The sequence below is a fragment of the Mytilus galloprovincialis genome, chromosome 13 (assembly GCF_965363235.1).
Source record: "Mytilus galloprovincialis chromosome 13, xbMytGall1.hap1.1, whole genome shotgun sequence".
In the NCBI taxonomy this organism is placed as follows: Eukaryota; Metazoa; Mollusca; class Bivalvia; order Mytilida; family Mytilidae; genus Mytilus; species Mytilus galloprovincialis.
Window position 1 is genome coordinate 31,408,975 of NC_134850.1, and position 17,177 is coordinate 31,426,151.

General features: G+C 32.8%; 1 protein-coding gene and 1 pseudogene across 2 annotated transcripts; one reads left to right on the forward strand and one right to left on the reverse strand.

The window, feature by feature from the left end:
- Window positions 1-6,966: 6,966 nt before the first annotated feature.
- LOC143057754 (uncharacterized) lies at window positions 6,967-11,728 on the reverse strand. Of its 2 annotated transcripts, none has more exons than XM_076231137.1 (3): window positions 11,266-11,728; window positions 8,400-8,452; window positions 6,967-7,084 (listed from the first exon to the last, which is right to left on the reverse strand). In XM_076231137.1, exons 1-3 carry the CDS (start codon window positions 11,492-11,494, stop codon window positions 6,995-6,997), a joined length of 372 nt encoding a protein of 123 aa, XP_076087252.1. In that variant the 5' UTR covers window positions 11,495-11,728; the 3' UTR covers window positions 6,967-6,994. The 2 variants fall into 2 exon arrangements, with proteins under 2 accessions (XP_076087252.1, XP_076087251.1); XM_076231136.1 differs by having other exon boundaries at window positions 6,967-7,086; window positions 8,390-8,452; window positions 11,266-11,708.
- Window positions 11,729-12,329: 601 nt separating this feature from the next.
- On the forward strand, window positions 12,330-13,713 carry LOC143057124 (uncharacterized; annotated as a pseudogene).
- The last annotated feature ends 3,464 nt before the right edge of the window (window positions 13,714-17,177 follow it).

Here is a 17,177-nt window from a genome sequence, read left to right on the forward strand (position 1 = left end):
CTTATTTTAAACTGGATGGTTTATCAAGCCAGAAGCAATAGTACTCTTCAGTCGGATAGGACCTCAAATTAAATTTGCGGATACTTCTGTTTTATAGACTACTCGTTGATTCTTTATTTCCAACTATTGCTGCTTCCATAGCACTAACTGTTGTCGTGTATTTTACTGTGGTTAATGTCTATTACATGATTGGTGCTGTACCTACCACCCTCCTTTTTTTCCCTTGCAACGTACCACAAAATGTTCAATTTAAAAAAAAGAAGATGGGGTATAATTGCCATTGAGACAACTCTCCACAACAGACCGATTGACACATAAGTTAACAAGTATGGGTCACCGTTTGACCTTCAACATTGATTAAAACCCATAACGCAACTATTCAATTCCCGAAATGACAAATGTACAACAATTTAAACGAAAAATATAACGGCTTGATGTATGTACAAATAAATGCAAAAATAATATAATATATACAAAAAGCGACAACAACTGCATTATAGGATGATGATTTTAGACAAACCAATACAGAATGTAGAGGGGTTAAACTAGTTTGATGGCGCGTCAACACTTCACTGACATGGAACAGTGTGTGCAAGTACAAAACACTTTAAAAATCAAAAGAGGGACGAAAGATACCAGAGGGACAGTCAAACTCATAAATCGAAATAAACTGACAACGCCATGGCTAAAAATGAAACATGCAAACAGACAAACAATAGTACATGTGACACAACATAGAAAACTGAAGAATAAGCAACACGAACCCCACCAAAACCTAGGGGTGATCTCAGATGCTCCGGAAGGGTAGGCAGATCCTGCTCCAAATGTGGCAAACCTAATCTTCATCATTAACTATCATAAGACGTGTATTTCTAAACAATTCACTTGCCTGGCATGGACACAGGTCGGTTCAAGAAAGCTTCTGCTCAAAACAAATGTATTTTTTTAGCACATAGATTTTCCGTTTCGAGTTCAGACAAGGTCACAATTCATCATGGACATGGCATCTTCGTTCAGTGTTTAGTTGTGGTTGTATGACAACAAAATTTCTATAGGAATCTATGAGTTTAGACTTGAGTACCTGAGATAACTCACAGTATTTGGTGTGCTTCGTGTCGCTTAGCCTTTTTTTCTATGTTGTGTCTCGTGTACTTATATTTGTCTGTTTGTCTTTATCTTCTTTAGCCATGGCGTTGTCAGCTTTTTTGTTGTTGTTTTTTCGATCTCTGAGTTTGACGTTGTCGTAAAGAATGATTTTTTTCACCATTAAATCGTTGTCAATAGCCAATTCAAAATTAGAAAAAGCAGTATCGTAAAAACACTTTCAGTCACTGTTGTTTTGTTTGGGTTTTTTTTTTTTTGGCATATTATGCACTGCAAAAAATTTATCGACATCAGTCTTTTCTTATTTTTTGAAGGAGCAAGTTTAAACGGACTTGGCGAATCGTAGGGGATATTGGGGTAAGTGGACATGTGGGGTAAGTGGTCAACGCGTTATTTCCGATGGCTGTCTTAATGCGAGTTGTCTCCCGTCTGACACGTAGCTGATCGACATCAACGGACAAAGTCAAAGAAAAGTTAAATTGACGGTCAATTCACCATAGCAGTAAATATTCATCCATATAATTTTTTTGCTGGTTGCGATAATGGAAGTGATAGATAATTAGTAGTTCTAATGAGACTTTCAATGATGCTTTTGATAGTACAATGGCATAAAAAATACACAACTAGCTGAATGAAAACATCCTGCTTCTGCAATATGGCGGCGTGCATGTCGTATACCCGCCGAATATGTGCGTTCTCAAAATTGTCTTTAACAATTAATGTTTGTGGTGTTCCGTTGAAAATAACTTGACTTGATCTAACTTGGATATCAAGGATTACGATTCAAACCCAAAGACTTATTTATCTCTGCGGAAAATTGTTCCTTTAGTGAAACAGAAGAAGCGGTGCCGTGTTGCAAGTAGCTTGTTATATGACGTCATAGCATTCATTTAAACATATCTTTTAGCAGATCAGTGCACACAAACACGATAACAACCGAGGTGTCCCATTACCCAATTACCCTGGGGAAAGTGGACAACTCGTGTTGTTAAAAAATAAACATACTTGGTATGTGTCTTTACTTTTCTATTGTTTTGTGTTTTGCATCAAATTTTATAAAATCTTACTAAAAGGTTATAAAAGGTTTTCAAGGGGATTTTTAACTACATATGAACAAATCCTAAAGAAAAAAAGGGGGGTGTCAATAACATGTTGGATTGGATACATCCCAAAGAGGTCGAGAATCTGATCTAGTCAAGGTTTGTAAACAATATTTGTTTTACGCAATCTTCTTGGTTTTAAGTCTATATATCGACGCCAGTCTTAGTTCTTAATATATAGCGTATAAGACTCTCATATAAAGCAATACAACCTATACATTTTTTTTTATTTCAGCAAACTGGCTAGAGAGAAAAAAGGATGAACTCCAAAACAAGGAAATTGGTCAAAAGAGGGTCTAAAAGAAGCGGTTCGCCATGTAAAGAGTGGGGGCATGTCTAAATTAAAAGCATCAAATATGTATAATATACCAAGAACAACACTACTTCGGAGACTGAAAACTATGGATCTGGATTCACCAGCAACAAAACCCACAGTACTTACTATAAAGGATGAAAAAGCTCTGGTCGGGCATATACTAAGAATGGAGGAAAGACGGTTTTGTTTAACCATCACAGATGTCCGAAAGCTAGCCTACGAGATAGCCGTGAGGTCGGGGAGAAAACATTGTTTTAACAATGTTAAGAAAAGTGCCGGTTATGATTGGTGGTAAGGGTTTAGAGATCGACATCCATGTTTATCTGTACGCATACCAGAGGGTCTTAGCGCAGCACGAAGTTCAATGCTGAATCCAATTGGCATTTCAGCTTACTTTCAAAAGCTTGGAAGTTTCCTGGATAAACTGAAGATTAAGGTTAAGCCACAGCAAATTTTTAATGCGGATGAGATCCATCAAAGGTTGTTGGTAAAAGAGGCAAAAAGAGTGTGCACTCCAAAACAAGCGGAGAACGAGGCGAAAATGTTGTGTGATCGCAGAGGCAAGAGTTCTACCACAAATGCTCATCTTTAAGGGACAAAGAGTAAGCCAAGCATTGATGGGCAATGAACCAGCAAACACATTATTTGCATGCAGTAAGAGTTCATTTATTTATTCAGATTTTTTCAATAATTGGTTTTAAAAGCTGTTTATACCTAATCTTCCTCCTCAGAGGCCTGTTCTGCTCATACTGGATGAACATTCTTCACACATAACAGTGGATCTGTTGGAAACAGCCGTATCTAATCAGATAGAAATGTTCTGTCTTCCTCCGCATACAACCACTGGACACAGCCACTCGATAGAAACGTATTTGGACCGCTGAAAAGGTCGTACAATCTATGTTGTGAAGCATTTCTGAGGCAGAATTAAGGAAGAATAGTCACGAGCTACGATTTTTGTGGCTTATTCAAGCAAGCCTTTAATGAAAAAATGAATCTGGTGAATATATTAAGTGGCTTCAGAGCTACTGGGATATATCCATTTTAACCGAATGCTATCCCAATTGAGGCATATGAACCATCAAAGACGTCTGTGTTCGATGTCGAGGTTGGAGCATCAACAGAGAATGGCCATGGTGTTAGCAATAAGCAGAACCAGTCGCGAGTAACTACAACCACTAATTAATAGCAACCTGTCTTTGCCGTGTCACCACAAGTTCTGAAGGAAACTATTAGAGGGAAATTCTAAGAACCCCTGAAGTCGTCAAAGAAAGAACGGAGAAAAAGACCAGAGGAGAAACTGAGGCTAGATGTCTGACAGAAAGAGAATTTTAAAATGAACTGAAACGAAAAGAAGAAGAGAGAAAGAGTTCAAGAGGGAAAGGATCAAAGTAAAAGGGAGAGGGAGGAAAAGAAGAAGACGAAAGAACTGGAACAAACATTGAAGAGCAGTAAGGCAAAGAAGAACACAAAGAGGCGTTAAATAAGACAAGACACACAAGGACAAACAACAACGTATAACATCGAAAACTAAAAACAAATGAGAAACACGACCCGAAAAAAAACTTGGGCGACTTCAGGTGCTCAGAAAGGGTAAGCAGCCAGGTCATAATACTCCAAACCAAACAAAAGACTTTAAATCCTCCTTGTAACTATACAAACAAGGCTCTGTGTTGAAGGCCTCATCTTGACCTATAATTGTTCACTTTTATAAATTGTTATCTTCCTATATCTATGTATTTGCAAGATTGATTGATTGACATATACGTGTCATGCATAATCAGGACGAGAACACAAACACAAATTCAACAGAACAGAATGGCATACCATTAAAAATAGGGAAGAGTGTTGGTCGATTTTAGAACGCAGCAATCATGACTGGAATTATTATTCCCTTCGGGATATGTCAAGAAGTCACAAAAACAAAAATAACCATGACTTAAATTTCCATCAAAAAGGAAAAAGAAAAATCTAAAACCAATCAAAATTTACAATATTCGAAAATTATTCCACACATACCCTCCCAAAAAAAAGGACAATGAATAAAATATGAAAGCACAATTTCTGAATTTCTATATTTGCAGACCATTTCTGAGAGGGAGAGGTAGACACTGAATTAATAAGAAGTAACATGCTGAATTAAAAGCTAATATATTGGTTAATAGAAGCATCATGCAGTTGGCAGTCGGAAGTTAGGCGCAAATACATTTTTTTATGATCAATCAATCTGACAGAGATAGGAGTTAGGAAGAAAAGGTGGAACCGTGGCGATTAACCCAAGAACATGGACTGTGAACACTTCTTTTACACTTACTCATATATGACCAGTTACCCCAATACATGGGGTAAGTGGTCATTTTTCGCTGTTTGATCTAGTCCTTGATCTCAATCAAGCCCGTGATAGGAAATGAAAAAAATGCCTACAAATATGAAAAAAGGTCTACACAGAATTTATTAGAACGCAGATGGAAAATAGCATGCATGTCCCAGTGAGCTGAAACGTGTGTATACGCTTAATGTGTCCATTTACTCCATTCTCCCCTACATGTCGCGGAATTTTAACTGAAACTATTCGTCAAATAATATACTACAAGACTTATCTGACAAAGTGATATATAAAAGCGAAAAAGGTAGTAATTTCGTATATCAGTTGAGTGCAAACTATTGACCATAAGGTTTTATAATACACAAAATGTGAAGGAATGGAAGTGATCTAGTTCCGTGTTAAAATTGTAGGTTTTTTACTCTATTCCTTTTCCGTTGATTTCCAAAAGCTTCTTCATATTTAGGTTCTGGAGTATTTATGAGTTACTAGTTTTAGGAATATAAAAATATGTGGTATGATTGCCAATGAAACAACTCTCCACAAGAGACCAAAATGACACAGAAACAAACAACTATAGGTCACCGTACGATCTCAACAATGAGCAAAGCACATACCGCATAGTCAGCTATAAAAGGCCACGAAATGACAATGTAAAATAATTCAAACAAGAAAACTAACGCCCTAATTTATATTAAAAAAAATGATCGAAACACAAATATGTAACACATAAACAAACGACAACCACTGAATTACAGGTTCCTGGCTTGGTTACAGGCACTTACATACATAATGTGGTATGCTTAAAATATTACTACTACTACATTGAAGAAGAAACTAAAGTTTGTGTCTGAATTATCAATAAAATGACTACACTTTTAAGCAGTCAAAACTTAGTATATTATATAGATAATAAGAAAAAAGAATACTGAAAAGATTATTTTAACATGTGATGATAGCTAAGGAAAAACATATCAATCAAATGTAAGCAAACATATTTCAATTTTCAATTTATAAAAGGGGTACAAAGTCACATTAACTGTAAACCAACTTATTTTCGCCGATCACTTGTTTCGTGTAAAGCTCTCTCGCGATTTAATTTCCTGATTTTCAAATTTACTTGATGCAGTTAGATAAAGAAAAATCTAAGTTTTACATATTTGCGCCGATTTATACATGTTAGCGGTAGTTTTCTACTTGAGAAAGTCGCGGAAATAAATCGCGAATATGTTTGGTTATAGAAGTCATGCAGTTTAAGCAACTCATTAAGCAATCACTTCATTCTTTCCCATCGTTGGCTGTCACTAAAGGAGGAATTTCTAGTACTGATATCACGTATCTTTTCTGTTCTATAATGTATAATACTACACTTTCTAAATCATATTACTGTGGATGCATTATTATTCGTTGGATGCCAATTTTCGGGTTTTTTGGGGTTACAGTTGAACCATGAATTTACATGTGCAACGGAGTACTAATTTTCTATCAGGTTGTATGCAAACTTTGGCAAAAGCACGAAATTACATAGCATGAAAGAGAATAATTTCCGCAAACCACGAAAGTTAGTACCCTAGAAAATAAATGAATCCACAGTAATTGAATTATTGAGAAACATGTTTGGAGCAGATATGAAAATGATAAGACAGAAATAAGACTAAACGACAAAATTGACCAGCGCGGTCAACTGACTGATTGACAATTCAACCTTTCTTAATGCTGAATCTTGTTTCAAAGAAACTTTGGCACGTGATAAGGACGTTCCAATTAAAGAAACAAAATAGTGTAAAGCTATACAACGTATCCAATGAAAATGAGAGGCGTCGAATACCACAGGAACATTAAAACGCATGCGTCAAAAACCCCAAAAAATTAAACGCATGCGTCGAAAATAAGCTGACAACACCATGGCTAAAACAAACGTAAATGAACGCAAAACACGACATAAAGAACCAAAGACCCCACTTAAAACTAGGAATGATCTGAGGTACTACGGAAGGACAAGCTTTCAAACTCCAGATATGGCATCTGTCGTGTTACCCATGTTAGAATAATCCCAGTAATAAGTATAATTCGATAGGTCACATTCGGCTTTCTCGTTTTATTCGTGCAGAATAACAAAGCAATTATACACACATCTTTATTTTTTCATGATTATGTGGTGGTTGGCATCGTGACAGTAGTACCTGCAGTGGTGACAACAACAGGTGCAACAACAACAGGAACTACTATTGGAGCAGCAGCAGCTTAAATAGAAAATAAAATAATAAATTCTGAATCATCAGTAAAATAAAGAATAAATTTGTGTATTTTGCCTCTATCCAAGGAAACTACTGAGCACAGAAATAGAGACATTTAAAGATGACGATAAACTATTGAAATTGGTGAATGAAATGATTTTGTAAGCTTATAATTATATTTGGTAACATATGTCTTAGCGGACGCAAATTGCTAAAATAAAAAGTCCTTGGTATCAAAATTTACTAGTATTACTGGTTAATGTCAGTTATCAGATTAAAAAAAACATTTCTCGGGAATATTACGTTTTCTGACACAAAAAGATGTAAACTGTGGCGAAGTGTGTGTTATTGTAATATCTGAATAATTTAGTAGAAATATATAAAATTTATATTATTTTTTTGTTATTTTCCCAAAATGTGCCTCTCCTAAATATTTGCATCAAACTTCCATAGCAAAACTATAACAAAACGTAAATAGGTAATTTGAGTACATTTATTTTCTCTTTTTTTATTACAAAAAAACAAATTTATGTAATGAATTTAAAAAAAATAGATTAAAAAGGGGATTTCATTTTCCTAGAAAAAAATATATTATGGACTTATAAGAAGGACTTCAGGGGCGTACGGTAGATCGTATGTGTTTGAGGTAGACGACGTGATCTTTCAGATTGATGATCTAATTGACTAAACACTCAAGTCCAAGGCTCAAATAAATTCATCGTAAACTGTGAGTCATTCACAAATCAGAGTTCATGACCCGAAAAAACATGAAAAACTACACCAATCTTTTCATTGTTTTTATCTTAATTAAGAAGAGTATTACAGAAAGAAACATAGGATGCATTTCAATAAATATATTTCAAATATTTTCTTTAATTCAAAGTTTGAAATCTTAATATATGTATTCTAAAGGTTCTAGCAAAATTGTGACTCATTTCTAATTAAATAATAAATGTCTGAAGAAATGCCAAAAACCGAAATTTCAGAAATCTTGGCAAATTTTTAATATTCACAAAGATGTACTACACGAACATCTAATATTATTTAATAATATTTTTGTGAAAAGTATGTATTTTAATTTGTGAAACTATCTTTTAGGAAAATGATATAGACTTTCTCATAATCAATTTCCATTAAGATTTGAAAACGTTAACAGTTATAACCTGCAAGTAAAACGAATACAAAAAAACAAGCCCTTCTCCGACGTGATCACAACTGCTACCTCAGGCTCGTGGTCCCGTCACGTGGACCCGGCACGTGGGCTCGGCACGTGGGCCCGGCACGAGGGTCAGATAAGGTTAATACATACCTGCTGCTGGAGCTGCTGCTGGAGCTGCTGCTGGAGCTGCTGCTGCCGGAAACAAGGCGGATGCTGCAATAAAAAATAATTTATTTTTGTGAAAATTTTAAATTGAAATCAGGATAGCGAAACATTTTGAAACATAACTAATAATTTGACGTTTCTAGGCTTTATGATAATATGGCTGCCTCGATGTATGTCTAAACGGTACATAAATATGTATAATATGACCATTGTTTTTTTTCTGTTTGAATGGTTTAACACTAGTAATTTTGGGACCTTTTATAGCGTTTTGTTCGGTGTGAGCCAAGGCTCCCTGTTTAAGGCCGTACATTGACCTATAATGGTTTTCTTTTATGAATTGTTATTTGGATGGAGAGTTGTCTTATTGGCACTCACACAACATCTTCCTATATCTATAAATTGTCGAAATATTGTTTCGGGATGCCTTGTGATATGTTCACTGGTAAATATTGAAAATTTCAATTACAGATCAATATCCAAATCATATTGAAATAAATTATCATGCCTGTATCCAGATTACGGAACTTTAAAATTTGTGTATACTACGCATTAAACGACTTGTAGCATATGTCAGATCTTTTTAGGCATTGTTTGATAAATTGTAAAAAAAAATACAAAATACTGCAATTAAATGCAAATCAAAAAGTGGGAAAAAACTAATAAATACAACGCTTAACATCAACGGAATAAGTGTTAAACAACTGCCATATTCTTGAATTTTCCTAAGAAAATGGTGGATTAAACCTGGTTTTATAGCTTTCCAAACCTCCTACTTACATTACAGATACTTATAATTTCGTTATATTGACTTGCATCACATCAGATTCCTATCTAGGGCTAGAATTACGCTCTCGTTTAGGCAATGTTGAGCAAGCATTTGACCGATTGACCAGAGTTTACAATACTAGAAGCAGAGATGTGAAAAATGTCCAACGATGATTATTACTAGTTTTTTATTCAAAAAACGGTGATGTATCCATTCAATGCTACACTGGTAATAATTATGAGTAAGTTGAAACGTTTATTGATATATTCTTAACAATCATAAATTTTATAAATACAGTCAAACCTCTTTTAAGAAACCACCCAAGGGAGAGCAAAAAAGTTGTCTCTTGAGACAGGTGATCTTTTAATACATGTTCAGTCCATATGAAATGCACTGCAGAGGAAACTTAAAATAATGATCTTCTTACACAGGTATCGCTTAAAACAATTGGTCTCTAAAGCAGGTTTGACTGTATTTGAGTTTGGTGCCTCAATCATAGAAAGAGAGAGTCATAAATCATTACTTTAGGGCAGTTCGAAAAAAATTAACGTGAAATAAGATTCAAAAATATTTAATTGTACTTCGATTTGAAACAGACATAATCAATCCAATTTTGTAATTTGTTTGAAAAAAAATCTGAAATACTAAAGAAAAAAAGCATGATCTGATTACAAAGAGAGAAAGTCAAAAATGTAAATGAGGCAAACATTTATATAGACAATTTTGTTTATCTGTGTGAATTTCTTAATTTCCAGAGCTTTGTAAAAATTCCCGTTCTGGATTCCATTACTGTGTCAATATTTGCATAATATTTTTGCTAAAGGAGAGGTAATACAGCTAAAGTATTCTATTCCTGAGGTGGAAAAGCCTTAGTATTTAAAAAAAAATCAAAATTTTGTAAAAAAACTAATTCATAATTATGACCATATCAGTGATAGTTAATCTCAACTCAGAAGTACTGACTACTGGGCTGGTGATACCTTCGGGTAATGTAATACAACTCCATTAGGAGTGGCATCAACCCAGTGTTGGAAATAAACTTATCAATAGTGAAATTTCTTTTAAGTTTCCAATCACAAGAAACGTTTCAAATGGTAGAAAGTGAAATCACATAAATACTGAACTCCGAGGAAAATTCAAAACGGAAAGTCATTCATCAAATGGCAAAATCAAATGATAAAACACATCAAACGAATTGACAACAGCTGTCATACTTCTGACTTGGTACAGGCATTTTCAAATTAAGATTTAGTGATATATATAAAAAAAAATGTCCGATCAAATTAAAATATATATATATATATAAACAGCATACCAGTTGATTCCTTTAATAAAAACAAACTTAATGTCAATCATATCAGAGATCAATTTCCATTCACTAGAATAATTACATATCCATATATGGGTATACTGTCAAAAACTAAGAAAGTCAATTAATGTTCTTATGACTATAAACCAATGAGAGAAAATAGTGAACAGTTTGATGACCTTTATCATATACTTTTTAAACCAGAAATGTTAAGGAAGTTTGCTTGTCATGTTTTGGGGATTTTTTTGGAGTCCTCTGGTCTTATCCATTTGAATGCCGTTAATAAATTTGCCCATTGATCCCTATTTTTCTTTTTATAAATCTTTTACGTGTATAATGATAAGCCATCTGTAAAAGTCTTATAATTTTTTATTTTTTTTTTTTTAAGTTTTTGAGAACTTAAACTCGTCAGTGATAAAGCTATATAAAGTCAAGAGCAAATATATTCCCGCCAAAATTGCAATGGCTAATATCTTGACTGTCCCTTTGGTATCTTTTGTTCCTCTTTTGAAACAAGCACATTGGCCAATATTTTTTTTGCTCTTTTCATTCCTCTATTATTCCCCTATCAATATAAACTAGTGTTTTGAAAAGTTAATTATTTTGAAACTAAAAAGCGAACTCCCTTAAATGTCAATACGAATAAACTTTTATCAACATAAAAACTAACCGTGTGTTTAACAGAACATACCTTCAAAATCAAACTTTTATTGCGGAATTTAGATATACCAAGACAATAACGAACGTTAAAAGTGAGTAGTGAATATTTGTTATATTGGTACTTACCTAAGAGGGGTAATAATAACAGCGGCAATAACGCACCAAGGCCACCTAGGCCACCAAGTCCACCGCCACCACCACCACCTCCCCCACCGCCAAATCCTCCTCCTCCTCCATCAAAACCGTCCAATGATCCATCATCGGGTACATCGATAACAACAGCTCCATGAACAGGACCAAGTATTAATCCGATAAAAACCGTGATGACAAGGATGGTCAGTTTAAAAAAATCCATCTATTCACAGCAAAAACTAATTAGCATTGGCATTTATACATTTAAAACAATAACTGTTTGTTTATGGGTCTTATTTTAAACCTTGACGTGGTCTGTTTTTTTTTTTTTTTTGACATATGGATTGGAATTTCCCTCTGATATCTTTCTTCTCTCTTTGAGCATAGGAACACAAATACAAAAAAGTACCGGTATCTTAACCAAGATTGCAGAATTTTTAAATCAATATTAACGAAACAGATGCAGATAGCATTATCATTGTTTAACAATAAACGTTAAAAAAGAATATTACAAACATATCTATATACCTCCTTAAAAAGGAATTGTAGAGATATTGTAACAGTTACAAAAACAATTCTGTAAATCATAAAAAAAATGAATGAAAAAAACTATCAAACTCAAAATGAAATTTAATTTGAAAAATTAAAAAATTTCTGTTACTTTTCGAACTCTGAGAAGACGGTTCCTCGCGTGTTTTATTATTCAACAAAGTATGCCTAGTGTTATACATATTTCATAGTTAATTTAATCCACAACTATGTATAAGTTTAATTTCATGAAAATGGGAACTATTTCACTTTATTCAACAATAAAAACAGCACTCTTCTTAGCGAATGTACAACATGATGAAGTGACATATTAAGAAAAAATATAGTTCCATGCAATATCTTCTTTTTTTCCCCTCTGTTTTTTTTTTTTTTTTTAACAACATAAATAAATATTATTAATCGTATTATTTTAGCAATTTGTGATTCGTTAAGACTTGGTCACATGTTCATTTGTATTTACTCAGGCTGCACGCTAATTCTGCTATATTTAGCGTTTCGTAGGTCAGAAACAGCATATTGCACAGAGCATACAGCATGTTACTAAAAATACATTTAAAAAAAACCAATTATCGTCACATGTTCTTCTCGGCCAATCAAAACGACTTCCTGTCTAGACTGTTGCAGTAGTTGCAGACGATCATGGCGGAACAGATGGCTGAAGGTAGATTCGCGTCCCTGGGACAAGACGATAGGGATTATATAATGGAAAATATTGAAACAAAAAACACAAAAAGGCAGAACACCACAGCAGTTAAACTATTCAGGGAATATTTGACCGAGAAAAGTAAGCCGATAGAATTCGAACAGTACACTATAGAGCAAATGGACGATTCATTGGCATCGTTTTATTTGGAAATGAGAAACAAAGAGGGTAAACATTATAAAAAAACAACAATGCAAGCCTATAGACAAGGTCTAAACAGACACTTACAGAAATGTAGGGACATAGACATTTGCAATGAAGAAATATTCAAAAAGTCCTGTAAATCCTTCAAGGGTATGACAAAGGAACACAAGCGCCTTGGGCTAGCTGCTATAGAACATCACCCTTCCATAGAAGAGAGTGATATTGAGAAGATGTACTCATATTTTTGTAAAAATCTGGAGGATGCACAGCTTTTGCAGTATAAGGTAATTTTTATACCACATACATGTAAAATTAGTAAAATTGAGAATGGAAATGGGAATGGAATGTGTCAAAGAGACAACAACCCGACCAAATAAAAAACAACAGCAGAAGGTCACCAACAGGTCTTCAATGTATGACACATTTTTTTAATTCCATGCATAAAGCCTTATCAGTGTAAAAATAAACATATTGTGAATTTTAAAGGATGACTTCGCTACAAAGGAGGTTGTATACAAAAAAAATCATACTATATATAGGTGTTCCATGCGTATATATGGACCTATTCATGTACATTTGTACATGCTTAATATTGCGCATGCATATTAATATTATAGACGAAAATTTTCACAATCATCTATAACAATCTATAATAAGAACAGCACGTCAATGTGACAATTAGATGTATAACAAAATTAAATACAAATATTATTCAATGTCAATAAAATATTTATCTTCTGTTCATAGTGAAAATGGCTAATTATTTGCATATAATATTGAAAATTGTGTTTGTTTTTAGTATCTATCTAATTGTGTGCATACTGTGAGTGTCCACTTCAATTAAAATTTCTTCTGTTTTAGGTATTTGTTGACATCATGCTGCACTTTGGTCGTAGAGGGAGGGAAAACCTGTCAAGTCTTACAAGAAAGCATTTTGCAGTTAAGCGTGGTGCAGATGACAAATTGTATGTCTACAAAGTAATTGATGAGCAAACAAAAAACCACCAGTCAGACAGTGAATTATCCTCAGATGGACGAATGTATGAAATTACAGGTAACTGTTATCTATATATACATGTACATATTGACCTACAAAGTAACTACCCTTTAATTTTTTTTTTGCATTGATTTAAAAAGAAGTTATGTTATGCATATTAAAGATGCAATCTACATAAAACTATTGCATTTTTAAAAATAAAAATAAAACAAATGGACTGACCTACCTTTTTTATTAAGTTATCAGAACCACACTATTTATTGACCTGATTAAAACTCATACAAATATAAATCATTCATTTCATAATTAATAACCATTAGTGAGTAAAAAAATATCAGCCAATATAGCTACATATCCCATATTTTTTTTTTTATCAAGTGTTTTGAACCACAGTGGCAGACATTTTTATAATATTATTTTGCCATTTTTTCATATTACAATCAAACATTAATAGGAAAATATGATATTTATAGTTGGTAAATACGTTATACAATGTATATGTCAAATATCAATGAATATATGCATGGGATAATATACGAAAAACAAAATAGAAATTATTGTATAAACTCTATGATCATATAAAGAAAAAAACTTATTTGACTTCAGAAGACTTTTATCTGGAGTATTTTTATTTAGAAATGTTTAACATGCTTTTTTCAGATGGTGAAAGATGTCCAGTGAAGTCTTTTGTGAAGTATATCAGGAGGTTGAATCCTAAATGTGTAAAATTATTACAACAAGCAAGATCATACCCTAAAGAAGGAGTGTATTATGACAATATACCTCTAGGTCATAATAGACTTGGCCAATTCATGAATGAAATTAGCAAAATGGCAAATCTTTCTCACATATATACCAATCATTCCTGCCGAGCAACAACTGTTCATCTTCTTGACGAAGCGGATATTCCAAGCAGACATATAATGACAGTTACGGGACACAAGTCAGAAACATCTCTAAAAACTTACTCTGGAAAAACTTGTGAGAAAAAGAAACGGCATATGTCGGAAATTTTAAGCTCAAAAACATGTGGAAAGAAATCATGTATATCTAATATAGATTTTCTTTGCTTGTCTCAAAGTACAATTACAGTTGAAGCCAATGAAGGGGTGGAAAATATTCCTGTTGAATTGAGTGATGCAAATTTTGATTTAGAGCTTTTATCAAACTCACAGAATGAAACTGTAATGAATGACATTTTGCCTAATAACCAATTGGATGAAATTCTTACAGAAATTGGTAATGGTCCCTCAAATACAAATATAATGAAACCCGAGACATTGAAGACAAATCAAAATTTTTTAAACCTACCACAACCAGATATGAAAATGCCATTTCTTAATAACTGTAACAATGTAACTGTTAATATAAATTACAATGTTCACCCATATGTGAACAACCCTGCAAAGGTATAGCTTCATATACAAAATGTTTTTGTTGTAAATTTCTTGTTACTTTATCTGTTAATTGTTATATATTGTTTCAATTAAACAAGCAAACATCTATATATTGATTGTTGTGATTCTGTTATAACGTATGAACATTTGAAAATTTTACAGTAATAATGGTTTTGAAGACATGCAAAACAATATATTATTCATGCAATAGTTCTTGATTAATAATATAACAATTGTAGCCTTTGTTTGAGGTCGATACGAGGTTATATCGACCTCATACAAAGGCTATAATTGTATAATATTTATTTCAAATATTAGCTTGTTACAATATCCTTCAGGAGTGCAAGCTCCCCCTGATGTTCCCTGTTACAATCCACTAATCACTCAGGGTAGTGCTTAGTTGTAAAATACAAATTACATTTTTTACATCATATATATATTAAACAAGAACTATCTTTAAAAAAGATATCCGACGTATTTAAATTTGAGTATATGTTTAAAACTATCATTTCGATAACCTTCAGAAGCACAAAAATACCATTTAAATAACGGTCCTCGTATCTTTCTGTTTACATTCTTCAAAACCCCGCGGAAATCTCACATGCGTAGGTGCATTCTAAAAGTCATGTGCGCTCGTACAACAAAGTTTACATTAAAAATTATATAATTGTCCCGAATAAACAGCTGTCACGGATGCAAAGAGCTATTGGAGAAACAATTATTTTAATAAAAATATAAATCTTTGTAAGATCTAGTTCAAATATTTATAATTTTTCACTTGCTTTCCATCACGATATAATTAACGAGACGTTTTTTCAAACACAACTAAATCACCCACCATGACAGCATTTTGTCAAATCACAGAAAGGATTTTCGAGCATGCGTATTCTGTTGCCATAGTTAAACGTCCTTAAGTTCAAAGGGCACAAACCGAAACTATACCGACTACGTCGGAAAAATATTACTTAAACACTTAATATGACTATTAATATGTTTTCTGATAGTTGCTAAAACATTACTTTTAATTTTCAAACATACTCTTCTATTGAACTATTTGAGAAAAATTGAGAAAAAATTGACATTTTTTGTCTTTTGATCAGATATATAGTAGGATTTGTAAATTGAAAAAAACACAATTAAGCAATATCTTCTTTACATATATCAAATGAAACAAAAAATATTAACTTAACCAAGAATTCAAACATTGAAATATTTTCAACTCACGATCGTACAACATGGATAGCTAAATTATGCTCGAGTCGTATTTGAAAAACAATGGTTTGTTGGTCATTCATTTACTATTTTAAACAATCTAATTATATACGTTAAATCGAAAATTTAAAAAAAATCATTTCTTCTAAAATTTCTTCGTACAAACGCAACTATAAAGATAGTTCGGTTTAAATAACAAAAAGTTATTACAGTGAGTTGACTGTTTGTGTTGCTCTCCACCAATTGCAACTCATTCAAAATTTTGACCAAATTGCAATTTGTTTTATTAAACCAAATTGTTCAACTGGTCAGAATATTGAACAAATTGTTCAGTCAAAATGTGAAAGTGCAAGGTGATAAAATAAAATATACTTACAATCCTATAAGACTTTAACTCCACTTTAATGATGTTGTGACAAAATTAGTTTATCAGTTTGTATAGTTATATTATAGTCATTTCCATGCTGAAGAGGAACTGTTTATTTTGAATTGCTATAAAATTGTCCAAACTAAGCTTTCATATAGTTTTTCTTTCTAAAAGTATTCTATATTTATAAGAATCAGATATCATTTTAAATAAAACATCATATATTCAGTAAAATATGTGTGAAATAACAATATGCTATTGAAAAGTTTTCAGGGGAGATAACCTAAAATATTATTCTTTTGAATAAAGACTTTTTGAAAGAAAAGTTATTATCTTCCCCATGGAAACTTCCTACAAACATATATTGCAATTTTACACATATTTTACTGAATATGAAATGTTTTAATTCACATAATGTCTGATTCTTATAAATATAGAATACTTTTAGAAAGAAAAACTATATGAAAGCTTAGTTTGGACAATTTAATAGCAATTCAAAATAAACAGTTCCCCTTCAGCATGGAAATGAATATGATA